The 20,887-nt window shown below is 50.4% G+C and overlaps 1 protein-coding gene and 1 non-coding gene across 3 annotated transcripts in view; one reads left to right on the forward strand and one right to left on the reverse strand.

The window, feature by feature from the left end:
- Positions 1-10,966, reverse strand: part of ADA (adenosine deaminase) — a 35,722-nt gene extending 24,756 nt beyond the window's left edge. Inside the window, exon 1 of one of the 2 annotated variants that reach the window (XM_053573803.1) lies at positions 10,608-10,966. In XM_053573803.1, the coding sequence (XP_053429778.1) occupies positions 10,608-10,640 (33 nt within the window). In that variant the 5' untranslated portion in view covers positions 10,641-10,966. The remainder of the gene's footprint in view (positions 1-10,607) is intronic. The other variant, XM_053573802.1, reaches the window with a different exon arrangement.
- On the forward strand, positions 3,072-3,178 carry LOC128574451 (U6 spliceosomal RNA). Its single transcript, XR_008376801.1, has one exon. It is a non-coding gene; the product is annotated as a U6 spliceosomal RNA (small nuclear RNA).
- Positions 10,967-20,887: the final 9,921 nt, after the last annotated feature.

A 20,887-nucleotide genomic window follows, 5' to 3' on the forward strand; every position in this document is an offset into this window, starting at 1 on the left:
GCCAAGGTCTTGAGAGAGGATGGTGGCTTGGACCAGAGTCCTGAGGTGGATAGAGGAGAAACAGGTGGATAGAAAGATGTCAAGGATAACAGTTCAATTAGGCCTGGGTGGGTAGAGATCCCCACAGTCCAAGATAGAGAGTTCTAAAAGAGGACCAAGTCCTAAAGGGCTGAGTAGGGAGGGATGTGGGAGAGAGGCATGATCGGTTTGGTCTCGGGGTGCCTTCAAGACACCCTAATGTAAAGGGATGAGCCAATGGGCACGAGGGTCTGGAGCAGCGGTTCTCAACCTGTGGGTCACGACCCACAGGAACTGTATTAAAGGCTCGGGGCATTAGGAAGGTTGAGAACCACGCTAAGAGACCCAGGCTGGGGACAGAAGCCCAGGCTGGAGAAGGAAGCAGGAATGGTGTAACTGAAGCTTGATGAGCTCGTCTGGGTAGAGGACGCAAGGAAGACGAGAAAAGGGCCCAGGGCGAGCCCTTGACCAGCGCCAGCAGCCCTCAGTGGCTTCATGGAGGAGGCTGAGCCTGAGGAAGGGAGGCCAGAGACTTCTCTGGGACCTGGAGGGTGTGGTGTGCAAAGGACTAGGGCCGTCCGATATCAAGGAGAGCAGTGGCCCAGTAGGTCAGCACAGTGGGACACACAGTGGTCTCCCAAATGCTGTCTACATTCTAATCCCCAAAACCTGTAAAAATTACTTTATGTGGAAAAAGATACAATTATTAAAAATCTTAAGATGAAGAGTTCATCCTGGATTATCTGTCTGAACAAGCAATCGTATGTTCTTATAATAGAGAGCCAGAGAGTTTGAGGGAGGCACAGAGGAAACAGGAGGTGACCCCAGGGGCAGAGGCTGGGGTGATGGGCTGCCACAAGCCAAGGAGTGGCCAGAGCACTAGAAGCTGGAAGCAGCAAGGAATGCCCCCCACTCCCACCCCGCTGCCCCAGAGCCTTCAGAAACGTGTGTCCTGCTGACTCCTTGATTTTAGACTTTTGGCCCCTAGACCTGCAAGGCACACATCTCTAAGTCACCTAGTATGTGGTGATTTTTTTTTTTTTTTTTTTGCAGTAGCCATAGAACTCTTGCAGACAGGCCCTGCTAGCATCCAGAACAGAAATGTGTCTGTGGGGCCTTTGAAGACAGGTTCTCAGCCTGGGCTTGGTAAGGTTAATAACGCCTGGGCCACATTCCAGGACAATTAAATTAAAGCCGTGTGGGTGGGCCCTTGCATGTTTTTTTTTTTCTTTTCTTTTTTTTTTTATTGTTGGGGATTCATTGAGGGTACAATAAGCCAGGTTACACTGATTGCAATTGTTAGGCAAAGTCCCTCTTGCAATCATGTCTTGCCCCTATAAAGTGTGACACATACCAAGGCCCCACCCCCCTCCCTCTGTCCCTCTTTCTGCTTTTCCTCCCCCCCATAACCTTAATTGTCATTAATTGTCCTCATATCAGAATTGAGTATATAGAATGTTTTTTTTTCTTTCTTTCTTTTTTTTTTTTGTAGAGACAGAGTCTCACTTTATTGCCCTCGGTAGAGTTCTGTGGCCTCATACAGCTCACAGCAACCTCCAACTTCTGGGCTTAGGTGATTCTCTTGCCTCAGCCTCCCGAGTAGCTGGGATTACAGGTACTCACCACAATGCCCGGCTATTTTTTTTGTTGTTGCAGTTTGGACGGGGCCGGGTTTGAACCCGCCACCCTCGGTATATGGGGCCTGTGCCCTATTCACTGAGCCACAGGCGCCGCCCTTTTTTCTTTTTTCTTAAACATGCAGTCAAGGCTGGAACCACTACCCCAGAGGACCTGTTCCAGAGGCCCAAGGGGGGCAGAATCCATACTAGAATACAGTAAGAAATGAGTGGGGTAAAAAAATGGAGGAAGTCTAGGCTATTCTTTCAAGAAATTTTCCCCCAAAGGGGAACACATGGCCTGTGAGGGGCAGAAAGTGAACATAAATTAAGAGAAGTTTGTTCTTTGGAAGGTAGGTGTGTCTGGGCATGATAAAGGTTCATGGGGGTGGTCCAATTGGAGCAAAGATGCCCCGTGAGGCTACTGAGAAGGTGGGAGGGAGGGAGAGGACAGAGACAGGCCTGGCCTCCAACAAACCCCCGAGAGCAGGAAAATCAGGCCGTAGATCAGGGAGGGGTCACCCAGTGGCAGGGAGGTCTGCACGGCTCCTTCCCACTAAAGCGATTAAATGCCAATGATGCCAATGCCCCCAGTTCCCACTTCACTCTGAGACAATGCTCAGGACGGCGATCACCCCATCTGCCCTGACTGACAGCAAGAAACAGAATCCCTCTGGAGACTGGGGACAGACCAGCAGTATGAGTGACAGCAAGGCAAGCCTAGGTTGCTTTAGGGCCTTCTATCTGGGGGCGGCTCTTGCCTGGCAACGATCAGTGTGCCTTCCTGAACCTCGAGCTGCACACTGTGATGAGCTATGAGGTCAACACACAGTGGGGTGCAAGTTAGAAAGTGCGTCCAAGGGCGGCGCCTGTGGCTCAATGAGTAGGGCACCGGCCCCATGTATTACTGGAGGTGGTGGGTTCAAACCCAGCCCTGGCCAAAAAAAGTGTGTCCAAAAAGATGGCTTAAAGGAGGAGTTAGCCAGGGAGACAGGAGGAAGAAGAAGCAGGACAGGCTCTGGGAAGAGCCTGGCACAGGTGAAGTGTCTGAACCAGAGGCAGGCAGGAGTTGGTGGGGAGCAGGGAATGGGGTTGGTAGTGAGAATGAGGCAGGGAGAGGGGCTGGGGACACTGCAGAGGCCACAGTAAAGGGTTTTCCACCCAGTGTTTTTTATAGAGGAGCCCTCTTTTTTTTTTTTTTTTTGGCTGGGGCTTGAACCTGCCACATCTGGCTTATGGGGCCTGCGCCTTACTCCTTTGACCCACAGGTGCCGCCCAAGGAGCCCTCTTTTAAAAGCCCTTCCCAGGGTGGGTGCAGTAGCTCATGCCTGTAATCCCGGCACTCTGGGAGGCCAAGGTGGGCAGATCGCCTGAGCACACAGGTTCGAGACCAGTCAGAGCAAGAGCAAGACCTTGTCTCTATAAATAGCCAGGCGGGTGCTCGCTTCAGCAGCACATATACTAAAATTGGAACAATACAGAGAAGATTAGCATGGCCCCTGCGCAAGGATGACATGCAAATTTGTGAAGCGTTCCATATTTAAAAAAAAAAGAGAAAATAGCTGGGCAGGTCAGTACCCTAGCTCAGTGGTTAAAGCACCGGCCGCATACACCAAGCCAGCTAAACACAATGACAACTGCAACACAAAATAGCCAGGTGTTGTGGCAGGTGCCTGTAGTCCCGACTACTTGACTACTTGGGAGGGTGAGGCAAGAGGATAGCTTAAGCACAAGAGTCTGAGGTTTCTGTTAGCTGTGACACCACAGTGCTCTACTGAGGGCAACAAAGTGAGACTCTGTCTCAAAAAAAAAAAAAAAAAAAGAATAAAATAAAATTAAATAAATAAGTAAATTAAGGTCTTCCCGGGCTGTTGGGACTGTGCACCACGCCAGCAGTTCAGATGGTCAGATGAGAGGCAAATAACTCAAGTAACTGGGAAGCACCTGCTGCAGCCTGGGACACAGTTCAATGAGCAGGAGCCACACCATGAAGGCCTCAGGGGGTCTGGCAGGAGGCGGGCGCTCCTGGGGTAGAGGGGGCAGAGCCAGCCACCCACCATGACTGCAGGTCTCATTCCTCCCTCTGGCTGCCTGGGAAACTGCCAGACACTTTCAGGAGAGGAGCAGAGGCAGCCCAAGCTCAGGCAGCCTTCCCATTGCACTTTGCAGCAAACAGCAGCAACTGTGCAGAAGTCTATTAGCCTACCCAGGACGACAATGGCGTGGGGACCCTGATCTCCTGGCCCCATTTGGGGAGGTGTGATGCAGTGGCCTCTAACTTTTGAGTATCCGTTGTATGCTAGACCACCTGCATGCATTATCTTTTTTTTTTTTTTTAAAGTAAAGTTTCATTTAAAACCACATACACAAGACAACTTCTTATTCATTTTAAACTCTTCCACTGGGTCTTTTACAGGCAAGTCAGTTTCCCACTGAGTCCAGATCGGCTAAAGATGCACCCTCAGGAGAAAGGGAGCCAGCTTCTCCTTATCAGGTGAACAACAGCGTCTATTACTCAGGCTTGACCAATGTCCACAATCTGAGTGACTGAGCATCAGGCTGGCTTTCCTTGAGGTTCAGAAGGCCAGTTTTTTCATCAGCAGGTCTACATGCATTATCTTATTTCATCCTTAAAACCAATAAGGAAGGGACTTCACTCTCATTTTACAGATGAGGAAACTGAGGCTCAAAGAAGTATCCAAAGACACAATGAGTGATGGAGTCAGAATTTGAACTCAGGTATGAGTCTCGAGCTTCTCGCCAGTGTGTTATTTGGCCTCTATGGGCCCAATCTCAGATACCAAAACCACAGTAATAGCAATGATATCATAAAAGTAGCTACCTACCGTACAGGACCCTTCACCTTATTTAATCTTAGCTCCTGCTATAAACAGTAGTCCATCTTGCAAATGGGGAAATAGACTTGCCAAGCTAAGCTCAGAGAAGTTGGGTGACCTGCTCAGGGTCGTACAGATCCATAGCAGCAGATCCAGGCCAGGTGCTACCCACAGCCCACACTCCCTTGCTGCCCTTGCACCAAGCCTCCTCCTGGTCCCCTGATCTCTGAGAGGAGTCTCATGTCCCCTTCCCACCGCATGCACCCTCTGTGGGCTGACCTACAGCTGCCCAGCCTCTCCTGAACAACAGGAAATTCTCCCAGAGCTGACCTAAACAGGAAGCATCCTCAGTTAGTAGCAAGTATTTTCTAAGCCCTGACTATGCACCAGGTGCCATGGGGACACTGCAGAGATGCTCTAAGTTCTTGTTCTCAAGAGACACCAGCCAGCCAGTGAGGCCCAGGGAGGTGCATCACTCACCCAAGGATGGACCGTGTGTCAGTGACAGAGCTGGGATGAAGACCCAGGTCTTGAACTCTGGGCCAGATACTCCCAAATCTGACTCATGTCCCAGTTGGCTGGAGGGTGAGCCAGGCTGTCTACCTCCAAGGCAAATCCAATCAGACTCCTTCTCCCTGGGCTCACCAGGCACTCCCCAAACACTTTGCTCTATTTTGTTTTCATCCCACTACTTTTGCTAATGTATTTAACATGTCTGTCTCCCCCAGGAGTTATTTCCTGAGAAAAGGGACCTTGTCTGTGTCATCAGTGCCCAGCACAGCACCTGGCGCAGCACAACGTGCTTGGTCTGTCGGCAAGGCTGGGTCCCCTCCCAGCTAGGAGGAAGGGGCTGACCTCCCCACCTGGGGCCTGACAGGGAACCCAGACAAGGCAGGGTATCCAGGGCTGCCTGACAATTCCCTTGGAGTATGAGCACTGCAGCCAAGACCAAGATGACCCACAGATGCCCACTGCCAGCCAGATGTCTCTCCCACTCTACCCCTGCTCCTGGGGTACCTCATACCACCATGGCCACAGCCCTGGCTGACAATCGGTTTCAGCCCCTGCTTCTACAGGAAGCCCCCTGTGCTCAGCCACATCAAATAGACTTGCCAAGCTAAGCTCAGAGAAGTTCGGTGACCTGCTCAGGGTTGTACAGCTCCATAGCAGCAGGGCTTTTGCAACTCCAAGGCACAGAGTGGAAGGGGCTGAGCAGTGTCTCCTGCTAACTTAGGGCCTGACAGAGTTCTCTGCTCAGTGGGGTTCCCTAGAGGTTTCACAGAAGGTGAGATGTGTCCTACACTGCAGCCTAGGAACATGGCATGACTATCCCAAATTTATAGGCGGTATGACTGAGGCTCAAGGATTTTGAAGAACTTGCCTTGAGTCACCAAAGACTAAAGAGTGTCACAGACTAGTGAGTGCCAACCCAGGAAGCAGTTTGACACTAAAGCCGGAGGTCTCAAGTGTTGCAGTTTGACACTAAAGCCAGAGGTCTCAAGTGTTGCAACACACTCCCTTCATCCTGCAAATCGAGGTGCTGAGTCGATGGTAGTAATGTCTAAGCAGGATGATTTATAACCAGGGCAATAATGATGCTGATCAACAGCTGCTATCACTGGTGTGCCCACTCTGAGCCAGGCCTGCACCTGGTGTTTGTGAGATGGGTATGTGATTCCCATTTTAAAGAAGGGAAATTGAGGCACAGTGAAGCTAAGTAATTCATTCAAGCTCCCCCCACTGGCAAGTGAGAGATCAAAACTCAGACCCAGGCAGCCTGGCCCGAGCTAGTGTCCAAGTTCAAATCCCTCAGCCATTCTACCTCCCTGGTCACCATGAGCACAGAGGTTATATTCCTCATCTGGGGCCTCAGAACATTAAGGGGTGAGGATGAACCTGCCCCCAACATCTTGAGTAAACATAGATTCAAACCTAACTCTGTGGACCCCTGGGCTACTCTTCTCCCCTGTCAAAAGCTAGACTGCAGTGCAACCTTCTCCCACTTCGGGGGGCATCATAAGGACACCCTGAGGACACCTGGACAAGTGGACAAGTCTCTCCCAGCTCACAGCACCCCCTCCCACTCACATCCAGAACACCCTGAGGTTGGGTATGGAATGAGGAGGCCGGCTGGCCTCCACTGCCTCGCTGTCTGACTACAGGCCACTTCCCCAGATTCTTGCTTCCTCTTCTGACAAGCAAAAGGCTTCAATGAAACCCAATCTCCTTCATGTCCCCTCCCCCTAACTGCCACGTGAGTCAAAATGGGTAAGGCAGGCTCTTCCCAGGAGTATCTTTGTTTTAACAGGTGGCTCTGTAACTGAAAGGGACTGAAACCCCTAAGAAGTGCGACCAGTGGGCTTTGTGTCAGGAAGATAAAAGAGAGAGATTCTGCAGGTGGAGAGGCATCTGGAATCCACTACAGGCCTCCAGGAAGGGAATACACCCCTGAGGGCCTGCCCTGCTGGTCCAGCCAGGCACTGTACAAGGACCAGTCAGCATATCAGTTTCCCCTAAGTACCCAGGGCATTGGTTTTATAATCCCATTTTACAGAGGAGGAAGCTGAGCTTGTCTACTCCAGGTAAAGCTACTGAGTGTCAAGGCAGGGATTCAACTCCAGCCTGTCAGAAGCCCAAGGCCAACATGCCAGCTCACCCACATTGCCACCTTGATCCTAACTCTTCCCTCTACACTGCCCCTCCCCCTTTTTTGCACAAAGTGGGAATCATAAATTATTAATAACATAGCAGTTAACAGCAGCTACTTCAGTTTTAGGTAGATCTGGGCTCAGGTCTAGCTCTGCTGCTTTTTGGCTGTGTGATTTTAGCAAGTTCCTTCCCCTCTCTGAGCCTCAGTTTCCTTTTACATAAACAAAGATAATAACAAGACCTACCTCAGAGAGCTGTTGTGAGCAAGAAATGAGTCATACTGCAAAGCAGTTAGAACAGCCCCTCATATAGAGCAAACATTCAAATATGAGGAAAAAGTACATTGAAGATTGAGCCCCAGTTCCCCTCTGCATTCGGAAGGGACAGTTTAGAGACTGTGCTGTCCCGGCCTGGGCCAGGGCACTTGCCCAGTCTACAGCTTCAAGGCGCTCAGATTTTGTGTAGTCTTGGGCAAGGCCCTTCACCTCTTTAAGCCTCAGTTTCTTCATCTGTAAATGGGGATGAAAACAGCTGCCTTGTTGAGTCACCCAGAGGATTCTGTGAGATGAATCACTGAAGGTGCCTGGTCCCCGTGATTGCTAAAAGGACAGCCACTGTTACAGTTATCATAACAGGGATGTGATCAACATTGCCCTCTGGGATGCAGAATGTCATGGCAATAGTGCCTGAGCAGGCAGAGACTCATCATAAGGGCCATACCTCTACTCTTTTCCACTTTCTCTGGTGCGGGTGCTCAGGAAGAATGTTGAATGACAGAGTCAAACCAGGTGGGCAGCCACATGGGGCCTGGCTGCCCTAAGTGTGTCCATGGACCAGCAGCAAGCCTAACATACAAGTGCATCATCTTGGCCGGATACGGTGGCTCACACCTCTAATCCTAGCACTCTGGGAGGCCAAGGCGGGTGGATTGCCTGAGCTCACAGGTTTGAGACCAGCCTGAGGCAGAGCAAGACTTTGTCTCTAAAAATAGCTGGGCATTGTGGTGGGTGCCTGTAGTCCTAGCTACTCAGGAGGCTGAGGCAAGAGAATCACTTAAGCCCAAGAGTTTGAGGTTGCTGTGAGCTGTGACACCACAGCACTCTACCGAGGGCTACAAAGTGAGACTCTGTCTCAAAAAAAAAAAAAAAAGTGTAGCATCTTGAGCCTCACATGGGCCTCCTGAATCAGTGTGAACATTAAAAGTCAGGTGATTTGAGTGCAGTTTGAAAAACATTGCCCTACTCTGCTTTTGTAATGCTGGCCCAGCTCTGGCCTCAGCTGGGGACATGTTGAAGGACATGAAAGAGACTCCTGTCCCAGAGAGCCTGCATCTGAGGTACCAGTGCCTCCACCCCCAAAGGCTTCTGCAGAGGTGGTTCAGAAAGATGCTTAGGGGCTGGGATTTTGGAGCCAGCCTCACCTGGGCTCAATCCCCAAACTGGCCACTTGCTCGCTGTGTGATCTTGGGCCTAGAAAACCTCCTTGCACCTGCTTCTCCATCTATAAAATGGAGATGACACCAGCTCCCTCACAGAGTCATTACCAGGATCAAAGGAATTAATGCAAGTAACGTGTTTAGAATGGTACCTGGTGCAGAACAGCAACACACAGAAAGCTTCAACTAGTAATACTATAGTTGTTATCTGTCCCACCCATGGGGGACAGCAGGGAGCTGCCTCTGGTCACAGTGGCTCCAAGATTCACACTCCTTCCTGCTTCTCCTGCCAGCTCAGGCAAGTTCCCTCCTCACAATCTGAGATTTGTCACACCACAAGCACATGGCAGGTGACACTCTACCTTCACTCTCAAGCATCACCTTTTTGGTTTCAGACACCCACATAAGCAGGTGGAACCCCATTCCCCAGGCATGGAAACTGAGGCCCAGAGGGGGGAAATGACCCACCAGTTTGAGTCAGTTGAGTGGATTGGGCAAGGTCAAAAAAATAGGGATAATAATATTAGTCTATCCCTCATTGGGCTGTTATAAAAGATTGTGATTATCAAATCAGAGCAAATGATTATCAAATCAGAGCAAGTGTTAACTCTCATCTCACTCCCAATGAAGGGGCTTTGCCTCCAGTTTTAGGATTCACATCAGGTTCCCAGCCCAAGGGTAGTGGGAATCCTGAGCAATAAAATGGGGTGGGGGACAATAAGACTTCAAAGGAAGGGCCAGGCCGGTGGCTCATGCCTGTAATCCTAGTACTCTGGGAAGCCGAGGCAGGTGGACTGCCTGAGCTCACAGTTTTGAGACCAGCCTCAGCAAGAGTGAGACTCTGTCTCTAAAAATAGCCAGGCTTTGTGGCGAGTGCCTGTAGTCTCAGCTACTTGGGAGCTGAGGCAAGAGGATCACTTGAGCCCAAGAGTTGGAGGTTGCCGTGAGCTGTGACACCACCACACTCTACTGAGGGTGACAAAGTGAGACTGTCAAAAAAAAAAAAAGGCTTCAAAGGAAAGAGGCGCTAAGAATGGGACATGGGCATCCAGACACAATGTGAGGAGGCAGGGGTGAGGGAGGGCTGCCTCTGCACTCTTGACCTCTGAAAGGAGTAGTTGAGCACTGTCCTGTGGTGGGGTCTGAGTTGATAGGTGCAGAAGGCAGGTGGGTAGGGAGTACTGACTCTCACCCAAGTGACCCCTCTCTCTCTTCTTTCTCTCTCTCACACTCACTGGATTTTACCAACGCTTTTGTGATGTCTGTGGTCATCTCTCCTACTTCTCAGAGAGGTAAGTTGAGGCTGATTGTGGCTGACTCTTCCTCCCTATCCCCAGTCTCATACCCTATTGGCTGATTCATCAGGCTTATAGGATTTCTGGGCCTCTCCCCGCCCTGGACAGATCTCCCACTGCCAAGCTGGCCAGGAGGACAGCCCTAGACCCATGGTTCCCCAGACGCTGCACTGGTGGGTGAAAGACTGGGGCCACCAGCTGGCTTGGCCCTAAGTGAACACTGCCAGGGCCTAGTCCCAGAGCCCAACCAGTCCTTTGCCCCTGCAGTCTCCTCCCCTTTCTGACAGGGCCCACGGTTCTTCCCACCCACACATCCATGCACCTGGGCTCTGGCGCTCACCATCACCAGGTTAGAGCATAAAAGCTCCTTCCATTCACTGAATGCTCAGTATACGCGGGGCACACTAAGTGTCTATGGGACTGGGACATCTGGCGTCGCTCTACAGCTGAGGCTCAGAGAGGTCAGGACCCCTGCCTGCCTAACCTCACACTGCTGCTGGGCGCTGGCAGTGCCAGGAAGCAGAAGGCATGTCAGGGGCAGAAGCAGAACCTGGAAGCCTCTGGACTGGAGACCCATTCCTTCTCATCGTCCCTTGTTAGACAGCCCGGAGGCTGGCCGAGGCCCGAACAGAGGGAAGACAGCTCCTGCAGGAGCCCGCGATCAATCCTGGGGTTTGGACGCCCAGGGCTGATTCCCCCTGACCCTCTCAGGCAGACCCAGACTGGACCCCGGCCCGGAGCCCCCGCCCGCGCTCACTTTGGGCTTGTCGAAGGCGGGCGTCTGGGCCATGGTGATCGCGTTCGCTCCGGCGCTGCTCCCGAAGCCAGGTGGGTCTCCGCCGGGCGGGTGGCGGGTCCGCTTTCCCTGGAAAGCTAGGTGGCCACGGCCCGCCACGCTCTTCTTAACTGGGGTGGGCCCCGCCTCCCGCCCGCCCACCGGCCCGCCCCGCCCACCGCCGGCCGGTCCGGGCCGCGCATTTCCTGGAGTTCCGGACCCGGAGACCGGGCGGGCCGTGGCGGAGCAGCCATCTCCCGTCCCGGGACACGCGATGGGGCGCGCCTGGGGCTCGCGTCCCAGCCGCCTCTCCGGGCTGTACCTCCTCCCCGGCCTGCTGCTCCCCGGCAGCAACTTTCAAGCGTCCCCTGCCGTCCCGGCGCCTCCTGTGTGCCAGTCCCCATAGTCAGCCTCGCGGCTCACGTTGTGCCCAGCTGCAGCGACGCTAGTCGTAGGATCACACAACTTAAGTGCATAATTAGGCAGCTTTAATGGGAGGCCAGCTGCAGGATCTGCAGGAGTGCACCAGGTGAAAGGGGTCTGGGGGTGGGTAGGGTGGCGCAGAAACAGGCAGCTCTAGTGGAAATGACGTTCTGGGTGAGAGACCCCATGGAACCCGGCAAGACAAGAGGCCGGGTGGCCCGAGCACAGGTGGTATATTGAGATATGTGATAGAATGGTTGTTATTTTGAGCCACTGTGTTTCAGGGAGAAGATCATGCTGGCTCCTACCTGCCTCTGCCCTCAGCTGGCACCTTAGTTTTTTCCATCCTAGACTACCAAAACTCGGCTCTCCAAGTAGGTCACACACAAAGGAGGAGGTAGCTGGGCTGTGTGCTGCAGTTCTGTCCGTCCCTGCAGGCACCCGCCACCCTTCTGTGCCCAGGGACAGCAATGGGCTCTCCTCCTCTGGCTTCTGGCTGGGTTTAGCATGAGATCAGAAGACTAGGCGAGGGAGAGGTCAGGATGGCTCCCTGTCTGCCTCCCTCCACAGTCACTGGCTCCACCTTGTCTCTATGGAGGCCAAGGTCTGAGCAGTCCTCCGGCTGCCCCTTCCATACCATCCCTTCTCCAGGTTCCCCCTGCCTCTTTCTGTTTTTCCTTCTCTTCTCCTCTTCCCCTCCCCCTCTTCCTTCCTTCTTTCCTTTTCCTTTATGTCATCTCTTTTTCCTGTCTTCCCTTTCTCTCCTCTTTCTTTCAGACAGGGCTCACTGTCATGTAAGCTAAAGTGCAGTGGTGTGATCATAGCTCACTGAAATCTCAAACTCCTGGGCTCAAGCTATCTTCCTGCCTCAGCCTCCCAAGTAGTGGGGACTACAGGTATGTGCCACCACACCCAGCTAATGCCCCTTTCTTGAAAGGCAGTGGCTCATTTTGTCACCAGCCCCAGACACTATGTCACTCTTTGTTGCATTCCCCAAACTCGGATCTCTTACTCAGCAGCAGAGCCTCAGACAAAGGTTTTGAGCACACGTAGTTTATTTGGGAAGAGATCTCAGGAACATGGTAAAGGGGGAGTGCAGAAATAAGACAGGGAAGTGAAAAAAGCGGGCATGTTGCCGCACTGGGCATCTGGGGCTCAGTCCCTCTAGGGTGCTCCTGTTCTCCTGGGCGGTAACAGAGAATATGTCACAGAGTTAACCTAACTGAGGAAGGAACCTGGGGATTCATCTACTCACTCCCCTCTGGCAATGCTGCCACAACATTAACTTCCTGGCACTTAGTTTTTTTTTTTCTTTTCACTTAGTTTTTTTCTTTTCACTTAGTTTTTTGTTGTTTATTTCTTTGATTTTTTGTTTGTTTCTTGAGACAGAGTCTCACTTTGTCGCCCTTGGTAGAGTGCCATGGCGTCACGGCTCACAGCAACTTCTAACTCTTGGGCTCAAGCAATTCTCTTGCCTTAGCCTCCTGAGTAGTTGGGACAATAGGCACCCACCACAACGCCCAGCTATTTTTAGAGACTGGGGTCTTGATCTGGCTCAGGCTGGTCTTGAACCTGTGAGCTCAGGCAATCAACTCACCTCTGCCTCCCAGGGTGCTGGGATTAAGGTGTGAGTAGCCTGGCTCCCCAGCACTCTTAGTTTGTTCAACATAAGTAGCTAAGCTTGCTCTCATGGCTAGAAAGTACCTATGGGAGAGAGAGAGCCGGGGGGGAGGGAGGGTGAGAGACTGACTCAGGTATTAGCATTGCCATTGCCATGTAGAGGTGGTGCTGGGGGCCAATGGACAGGACTGTGAGAGCTACAGCTACCCACACCTCTGTAAATCCTTTATTAAACTCTCCTCCATTACTCAGTCTGAGTAGGTCACCCTGAGTATGTCACCCAGTATGTCACCCAACAGGTTCTGGGACCCTGGCTGAGACAAACTGGTCTTGAGCTTCTCCACAGCAACATAGTAGGCCTGTGTCTTCAGAGAGTTGGAGAAGGGGTAGAGAGAGATACCTTCCCCAGAATTTATTGTCCACACAGCGCGGCATTCATGTATTAAGACAGCAGAGATACATTCTGCTGGGATTGGAACACTCACATAGTCTTCCAGAAAACTGTAGTCGAAGCTCTAATTATAGCCAACAATAACAATGAAGGAAAACAGAGATAATGAATCCCAATCTGAAAGAATGCTGGCCAGGAGGACTGTCTTCAATTAAACAAAGAGTTAAATTGTAACAATGACGTTGGTAACTTAGTACAATAGCACCAAATGCAATTGTTTACATTGAGAAGGGAGAAAAAATGATAAAAAAAAGTAGAGCTTCCAAGGTAACTCTAGCTACCCTAACACACAGAATGTTACAAATACAGGGCGAACATGTTAAACATAGAGTTTTTTTGTTTTTTTTTTTGAGACAGAGTCTCAAGCTGTCTCCATGGGGGTCACATGGTGTCCCAGCTCACAGCAACCTCCAACTCTTGTGCTTAAGCGATTCTCTTGCCTCAGACTCCCAAGTAGCTGGGACTACAGGTGCCCGCCACAACACCTGGCTATTTTTCTGTTGCAGTTGTCGTTGCTGCTTTAGCTGGCCTGGGCTGGATTCGAACCTGCTGGCGCCCTACGCACTGAACTACGGGTTCTTGATCTTTTAAAAGTTCTGAGTGGAGTGGGTGTGGTGGCTCACGCCTGTAATCCTAGCACTCTGGTAGGGCGAGGAGGGTGGATTGCTTGAGCTCATGCGTTCAAGACCAGCCTGAGCAAAAGCAAGAACCCTGTTTCAACTAAAAATAGAAAAACTGAGGCAAGAGGATTGCTTGAGCCCAAGAGTTGGAGGTTGCTGTGAGCTATGACACCACGGCCCTCTACCCAGGGCAACAGCTTGAGACTGTCTCAGAAAAAAAAAAAAAAGAAAGAAAGTTCTGAGTGGACAGCCCTCTCCACTCTGTCCTTTTGGTACTCAGGCTGAGCCTACAGAATATGGGTCTCAAGGTTGCCCTAAGTGTCGCCTTGATTCCCGCCAATCAAAAGGCAAAGAGAGAATTAAGAATTGTATGGGGTTTGGGCAGGGACAGGCCCAGAAGTGGCACCCATCATCACTTCAGCCCACTACAGCTTCCTCATGCAGTCACCCTGAATTGAAGGGGCCCTGGGAAACAGTGCAGCAGCAGCTAAAAGTCTCTGTGGAAGGCGGCGCTTGTGGCTCAAAAGGGTAGGGCCCTGGCCCCATATGCTGGAGGTGGCGGTTTCAAACCCAGCCCCTGCCAAAAACTGCAAGAGTCTCTGTGGAAGCCCTTTTGCTTCCCTTCCCACAAAATGAAGTCTTATCATCTTTCTTCAAGAGTCATGAAACCTTGTCTAACCTCACCAGTCAGGTGGACGGGTTCAATTTCTCTCTGAATCTCCAGCCCTAGTCCAGGGCCTCGTGGAGATCAGAAACTTGCTATGTGTTGAGGGAATGATGGCACTTCAGGTCATTGTTCTGTAGCTCCTAGGATATGTGGGAAGCCTTCGCATAAGCAGGGCCTCTGCACAGTGCTCAGGCTGCCTAGGGCCAAGGGAGGGCAAGTTGACACCTAAGGGCAAAGATTGCCAGACCTACACAAATGAATCCCTCCCCACCACATGCTTCTACAAAATGTGTCATGACAAACTGCTATTTAATGAGCACCATTAGGTGCCTCCTCCTGGAGAAGAGATCGTACACGTGATCTCATGTAGCCCTCCTGGCAGCCCCAGGAGGAGGCACCATAATCAGCCCCATTGCCAAGGTTCAAAGTGGGCACAGCTGGTTAAGAGGCAAAGCCTGTGCACTTGACCTCTGTCAGTACCCAAGAGAAAGAAGGTTGGGCAGCACACAGGCCTAGGGGAAGAACCAGGGTGGGCAGGCAGGAGCCCTGGGTTTGCATCTTGGCTCGGTGTGACTGAGGGTGGGTCACTTTATTCATTCAGCATGTAGTGGCCCAGGCACTGAGAACTTGGAGAAAAAAATCCCACCCCCCAGTTGCTTACTGTGAGGTGGGAAGCCAGCCCCACTAATTTGACACAGCATGGCAGTGTCATGATGTATTTCCTCTTCCTTGGCTCTAGTGACTTATCTGCTTTCAATGGGGTGGGGGGTAGGTGGGAAGTCAAGCGTTGCCAACTCAGATGCTGACAGAGCAGGCACAGAATGCAGAAGATCAGGAGTCTTAGCTCCACCACTTCCAGTTTTGTGGCTTTGGGTAAGTCCTTTTGCAGCCTTGATTTCCTCATGTGTGTAGTGGGGATAGCACACGCACATACTAACTCACAGGGCAAGCTGCAAACATAGCCTCACTCACAGATGAGGAGAACATCCTCGAGCAATAGGACGCATGGGGACTATGGCAATGAGACAGCAGATGCCTCCTCAAATGTTGCTGTGCTGAAACCAATCCAGTATTGCCAGGTCCTCCAATTATTCAAGAAAAACTAGAAATCTCAGCTGCAATGTTGAAAATGTGTTCAAGTATCTCCTAATTTTTAAAACTTTGTATGAGCTTAAAAAAAGCATCTGTGGGCTAGAGTTTGCCATAGCACCTGTGGACTCCATATAGCTAAGGTCCTTGCTGATTCTGATCTAAGATCTTTGAACAGAAAAGAGGACAACAGAGGGGCTATCCCTCAACTCATATTTATCAGACAGGGTTAGCATCAGTTGCATGCAACAGAAAACACCAAGATAATAGTGGCTGAAGCAAGACAGTTTATTTCTCTGTCATGTAAAAAGTCCAGAGGCAGGCAAAGCAGGGCTGGTGTGGCAACTCCATGGATATGGCTTTTTCCGTCTCTGCTCTGCCTTGCCTACCATGCAGCTCCTGTCCTCATTGTCCAATATGGCTGCTGAAGCACTGGCCTTCACATCTGCAGTCCAGAGAGCAAGGCTGAAGAGAAGCGGCAACTAGATCTTTCCTCTTTTAAAGATTCATATACCTGGATCTCCTCACAATAAATTACACCAACAAATTACACACCTAATTGCAACGGAGACTGGGAAATGTCATATAGCTGTGAGGCAAGATACCCAAGTCAAAAAAGGAGGCTCTATTATGTGTACTGAAGAAGAGGATCATGGATATTGGAAGGCAACCACCCATTTCTGCCACATCAAATAGCCTGGTGGGTGAGGAGGGTGTGTAGATAGGTGGAAAGGGTGTTAGTAGGAAACCAGACTCTGCCCTCTTGTCTCATATATCTCTAAATCTCTTTCTGACCAGGATTCAAAAAATAAGCAAGACGGAGCCCATTGGAGTATAATAATGATAGCAATGGCTTATCAAGGAACTGCTATACTCCAGGTCCAGTGCTGAGCCTTGGGGTAAACGTTATCTTGGTCCATTTTGTGCTGCTGTCACAGAATATGTGAGAGTGGGCAATTTACAATGAACAGGAACTTACTGACTCCTGGTTCTGGAGACTGGGAAGTCCAATATTAATGTGCCAGAACCTCATGAGGGCCTTCTTGCTGTGCTATTCCATGGGTGGCAGAAGGTACAGTCCCACCATGTTTACAATAGAGGCCAATGTCTGTACTCAAGAGGAGAGCCTGGTGGAATCCCACTTATTCTTGAAAACTTCTTAGGAAGGTGCCAGGTGGGAGATGGACACACTGCCCCTCAGTGACTCCAACAGAGACAGCATTTTCTCCAGGGTTTTCCTCCCTGTGTTTCTATTAAGAGCCTGCAGGAGACCCTGGGTTGGGTTGTGAGGCTGCATTGTACGGATGCCATGCACCTGCAGACCCAAGACTCTCCCTGTGGGTCAAGGTCCTCGTGAAGCTCATAGGAAAAGTCACTGATGCTGGCTTGCCATGACTGGGAAGTTTACAGAAATACAAGGTTTTCTTTTCTTTTTTTTTTTTTTTTTGTGGTTTTTGGCCGGGGCTGGGTTTGAACCCGGCACCTCCGGCATATGGGACCGGTGCCCTACTCCTTGAGCCACAGGCGCCGCCCAGAAATACAGGGTTTTCAGTGCTAAACCCAGAACAGTCTTGGAGAAAATATAAGAACACTTGTGACAGCAGCTTTACCCCACACACACTCTCCTGGGCATGCGTATATTACACAGTTTTCTGTTGTTATATTAGAATATCTTAGACTAGGTGATTAACAAAAAAGGAGGTTTATTTCTTAAGATTCTGGAGGCTGGGAAATCCAAGATCTGGTGGCTGCATCTGCTTGACCAAACAGCATACAATGGTTATTCCCTGCTGCTACCACCCACCCCACCCCCACCTCACCCAGCACTTTTAAACAAGGCATATAGTGAAGGTTCAAAGAAAAGTTCTGGAAAGACCATTGGGTCCAACCCCCAGCTCCCATATTCACCATATTCACCATATCTATGTGTCTTTGGGCAAGTCACTTTACCTCTCTCTGCCTTGGTTCCACATCTGTACAATGGGAAGAATAATAATAACAGATTCTAAGGATTAAGTGAGTTAATAAATGTAAATCAGGACGGTGCCTGCCATACAGGAAGTTATTCAGGCTACAACTCTAGCTGAAACCTTGATGTCTCAGGGGTCTGATGCATTCTGGGATTTGGGAAGTTCAGGGGCGTTTTGGAAGGCACATGACATACATTCTGCAACACCCTAGTGGGGCCTGGCTTAGCATCTCATAACTAAATTCATTAATATTTCTACAGAAAATAACTTGAATATTCATGTATCTGTTTGGGTTAGGTTTTTGCTATCAAATGAGTTTTGGTGCCAAACATAAATTATTTTGTTCAGAAATTTGGGGATCTCTGAAGTATGAATAAGGGATTACAGACCTGTGTAAGGATTTGCTATTATTATTGTTTCATGTACATCTGGTGTAAGGTACTTGCTACTTGAGGACAACTCTTAAGTTTTGTGCCCAAGGCCCCTTTGACTTCTTAGAGTTTCCTGGTGGAGCCTTTCTGCACCAACAGTTCTGAACAATCTTTGAAAGTTGAGAGAACTCTCTCTGTTCTTTCTCTACCCAAGCCTTCAATTTAATTCCTTTCAATATGGCTGTAATGGTTCGTAGTCGGGGAGGGGTAAATTGCAAATTCAAGTCTCCAAGAGCCTTTTTTCAGCCTATGCTGGGGGAGTTGGTTGGTCCAAGTGGGGGAGGGGCACTGATTGTGGGAAAGTACAATAGACTGTGGGTTCTGGGCTGTCATCTGGCCTGGACAAGGGAGATAGTGGAGCCCAAGGAGGCTTTAGGCCCCTCAGCAGCGCCGGGGTGTCCATAGACATCTCCCAGCAGATGCTGTAGCACTTACGGAGACGTGTCAGAGGAGAATGGGGAAGTCTCCCCAGTTGGAGTGTGTTTCCTCGGAGCATCCAGGAAATGCATGCTTTAGCATGTTTCAGGGAATTACAGTGGCCCTGAGAGGGCTGGAACTGACCTCCCCACACCTCACAAAGCTCCTCCAGCTCACCCGATCCTGATATTCCTGGCTCAGCTAATGAATTCTGCGAATTCATTTCTTGTGAGATTTGAATTTCTGCTCCTTGTCAGTGGAGCTTGGGCAATCAAAGACACGGGCCCTTCCCCAAGAGGGAGGGAGGGGTGGAGGCCTGATGTTTGGTCCCTGGGGGAAGGAGCCTTACATTGCCTGCTGGATGCTGCTAAGCCATCAGTGAACTGTGAGATCACAGAGAGGGCCTGGTTCCCATCTGGGTGCCCTCTACCCCTTGGCCACTTAGCTCCACCCCAAAAGGATCCTAGACTTTGGATGTCTTCCCCTCTTTCTCACTTCCTAATCAAACCTCCTTTCTGCCTCCAGATAAGAAAGATACTGAGAAAGAATAGTGGAGGAGGAGTTAGGAGACCTCTGCCCCAACACACTGTGACCTTGAACTGGCCTCTTGTCCTCTGTACCTCAGTTTCCCCATATATTTGAGGGAGGGATAGAATTTGGCCAGGGGATGTGAAATCAAATCACTCTAGGAACCAGGCAGATTGGGGCCAGGGCCCGGGTGAGCTTGAAAATGCCAGCCAGGCTGAAGGGGACGGCAGCTGCCAAGTCCCAGCTCACCATTACTATGTGGAAAAGGGAGCCCAGGGCAGCCAGATACCTGATTTCTCAGGAGAAGCTGCATTAATCAGTATGAGCTACTGTAACAACCCTAAAGCTCAGTGCCTGAATGCCACGGAGGTTTATTTCCTGTTACCACCATGGTCCAATACGGAGCAGTAGGGGCCCCCACACGGCCATGGGGGAGCCCCAGATCTTTTCATTTTGTGGCTCTGCCATCTGCAAGGGCTTTGAAGCCCCCCCTCCCCCCCCCGCTTGGGTCCTCTGCATCTGTCCAGCAGGCAGGGAAGGCAGTACCAGGGACCACAGGGGAGGCTTTAGAGATGGGGTAAGAAGTGGTGCATATTACTTCTGCCCACATTCTGTTGGTTAGACTGTGGTTACAGTGTCCCAACTAACTGCAAGGGAGGTTGGAAGTTAGAGTCTAGCTGTGCACCATGAAGAAAAGATACACACGGCTCGGTGCCTGCAGCACTAGGTACCGAGCGGCTAGGGCACCAGCCACATACACCAGAGCTGGTGGGTTCAAATCCAACCCGGGCCTGACAAACAACAATGAAAACTACAACCAAAAAATGGCCAGGTGTTGTGGTGGGTGCCTGTGGTCCCAGCTACTTGGGAGGCTGAGGCAAGAGAATCACTTAAGCCCAGGAGTTAGTGGTTGCTGTGAGCTGTGACGCCACAGCGCTCTACCCAGGGTGACAACTTGAGACTCTGTCTCAAAAAAGAAAGAAAGAAAAGAAAAGACACACATTTGGAGTAAGCTAGCCAACCTCTGTCATAAGTTGCGATTTTATGTGTCATCTTTTAATTTTTAAACATTGGCAAGTAATTCCAATTTTACAGAGATGCTGTGTGGATTTCACAACCCCTGATTATGGGCCATCTAGCTCACATACTGTCAGTTTGCGACCTTCTGCCCACATGAGCTGTGATTCTACTGGGCAAGGCCACCAGTGGCGAGCCGGCTGCTTTTGTTTATTCAGGGATTCACACAGTCTCTCAACAAACATCTATCAAACTCCTGCTCCATGCCAGGTCCCGGGATAGGCAGTGAGAACACAAGATGAACGACAACAAAAAAATCCCACTCCTTCCCTTGAAGAGCTCACAATTGTTTAACCTCCATGTAGAAAACAGTGTTAGATTTTAAAATTAAATTTAGAGCTATTTGCCATAGTATTACATGTGGACAGATGAGAATTCCTTAACTGAAAGGAATGACTTCCTAAGAGGGACATGCTCGGCTGCAACTTTCCGTCTCTGAGATGGGGTAATGACCTCCACCTTGAAGGGCTGTTGGCGAACAAGAGAAACGTTAGAAAATTCTGGCACACTGCGGTTATGTAGCCACCTTGTTTACCAGCGGCCACGGTGGTGATCCAGGGGTGATTACTTTGGGCAGAAGGCATCTGATGTCTCCTTTAACTCTCAGCCAACATTTACTGAGTGTGACCCTGGGCCAGGGCCCATGCTAGGTGCTGGGCAGAGTGGTGAGAAAGGCCTCTCAGAGTGAGAGGAAATCACAGTCCACTGGCCTTCTGACTGCTGTGGGTAAAGCTGTGATGGAGGTGTGCCCTTCCCTCTTCAAAGCATAAGGAAGGACGGAGAATTGCACGCACGTGTCAGAGTTACTATGATGACAAACAGGTCTGTTTTCTTGGTTGACATCAACAAGGAAGTTTCAGCAGAATCCTTGGGATGACCCCATGGACTAGAGTACTAGTCAGGGTTGAAATAGGTTCAGCCTGTAAAGAGGAAGAAACAGCTTCTTTATAGCCCCAGCTCTTGGTGAAA

This window comes from Nycticebus coucang, chromosome 21 (assembly GCF_027406575.1).
Source record: "Nycticebus coucang isolate mNycCou1 chromosome 21, mNycCou1.pri, whole genome shotgun sequence".
In the NCBI taxonomy this organism is placed as follows: domain Eukaryota; kingdom Metazoa; phylum Chordata; class Mammalia; order Primates; family Lorisidae; genus Nycticebus; species Nycticebus coucang.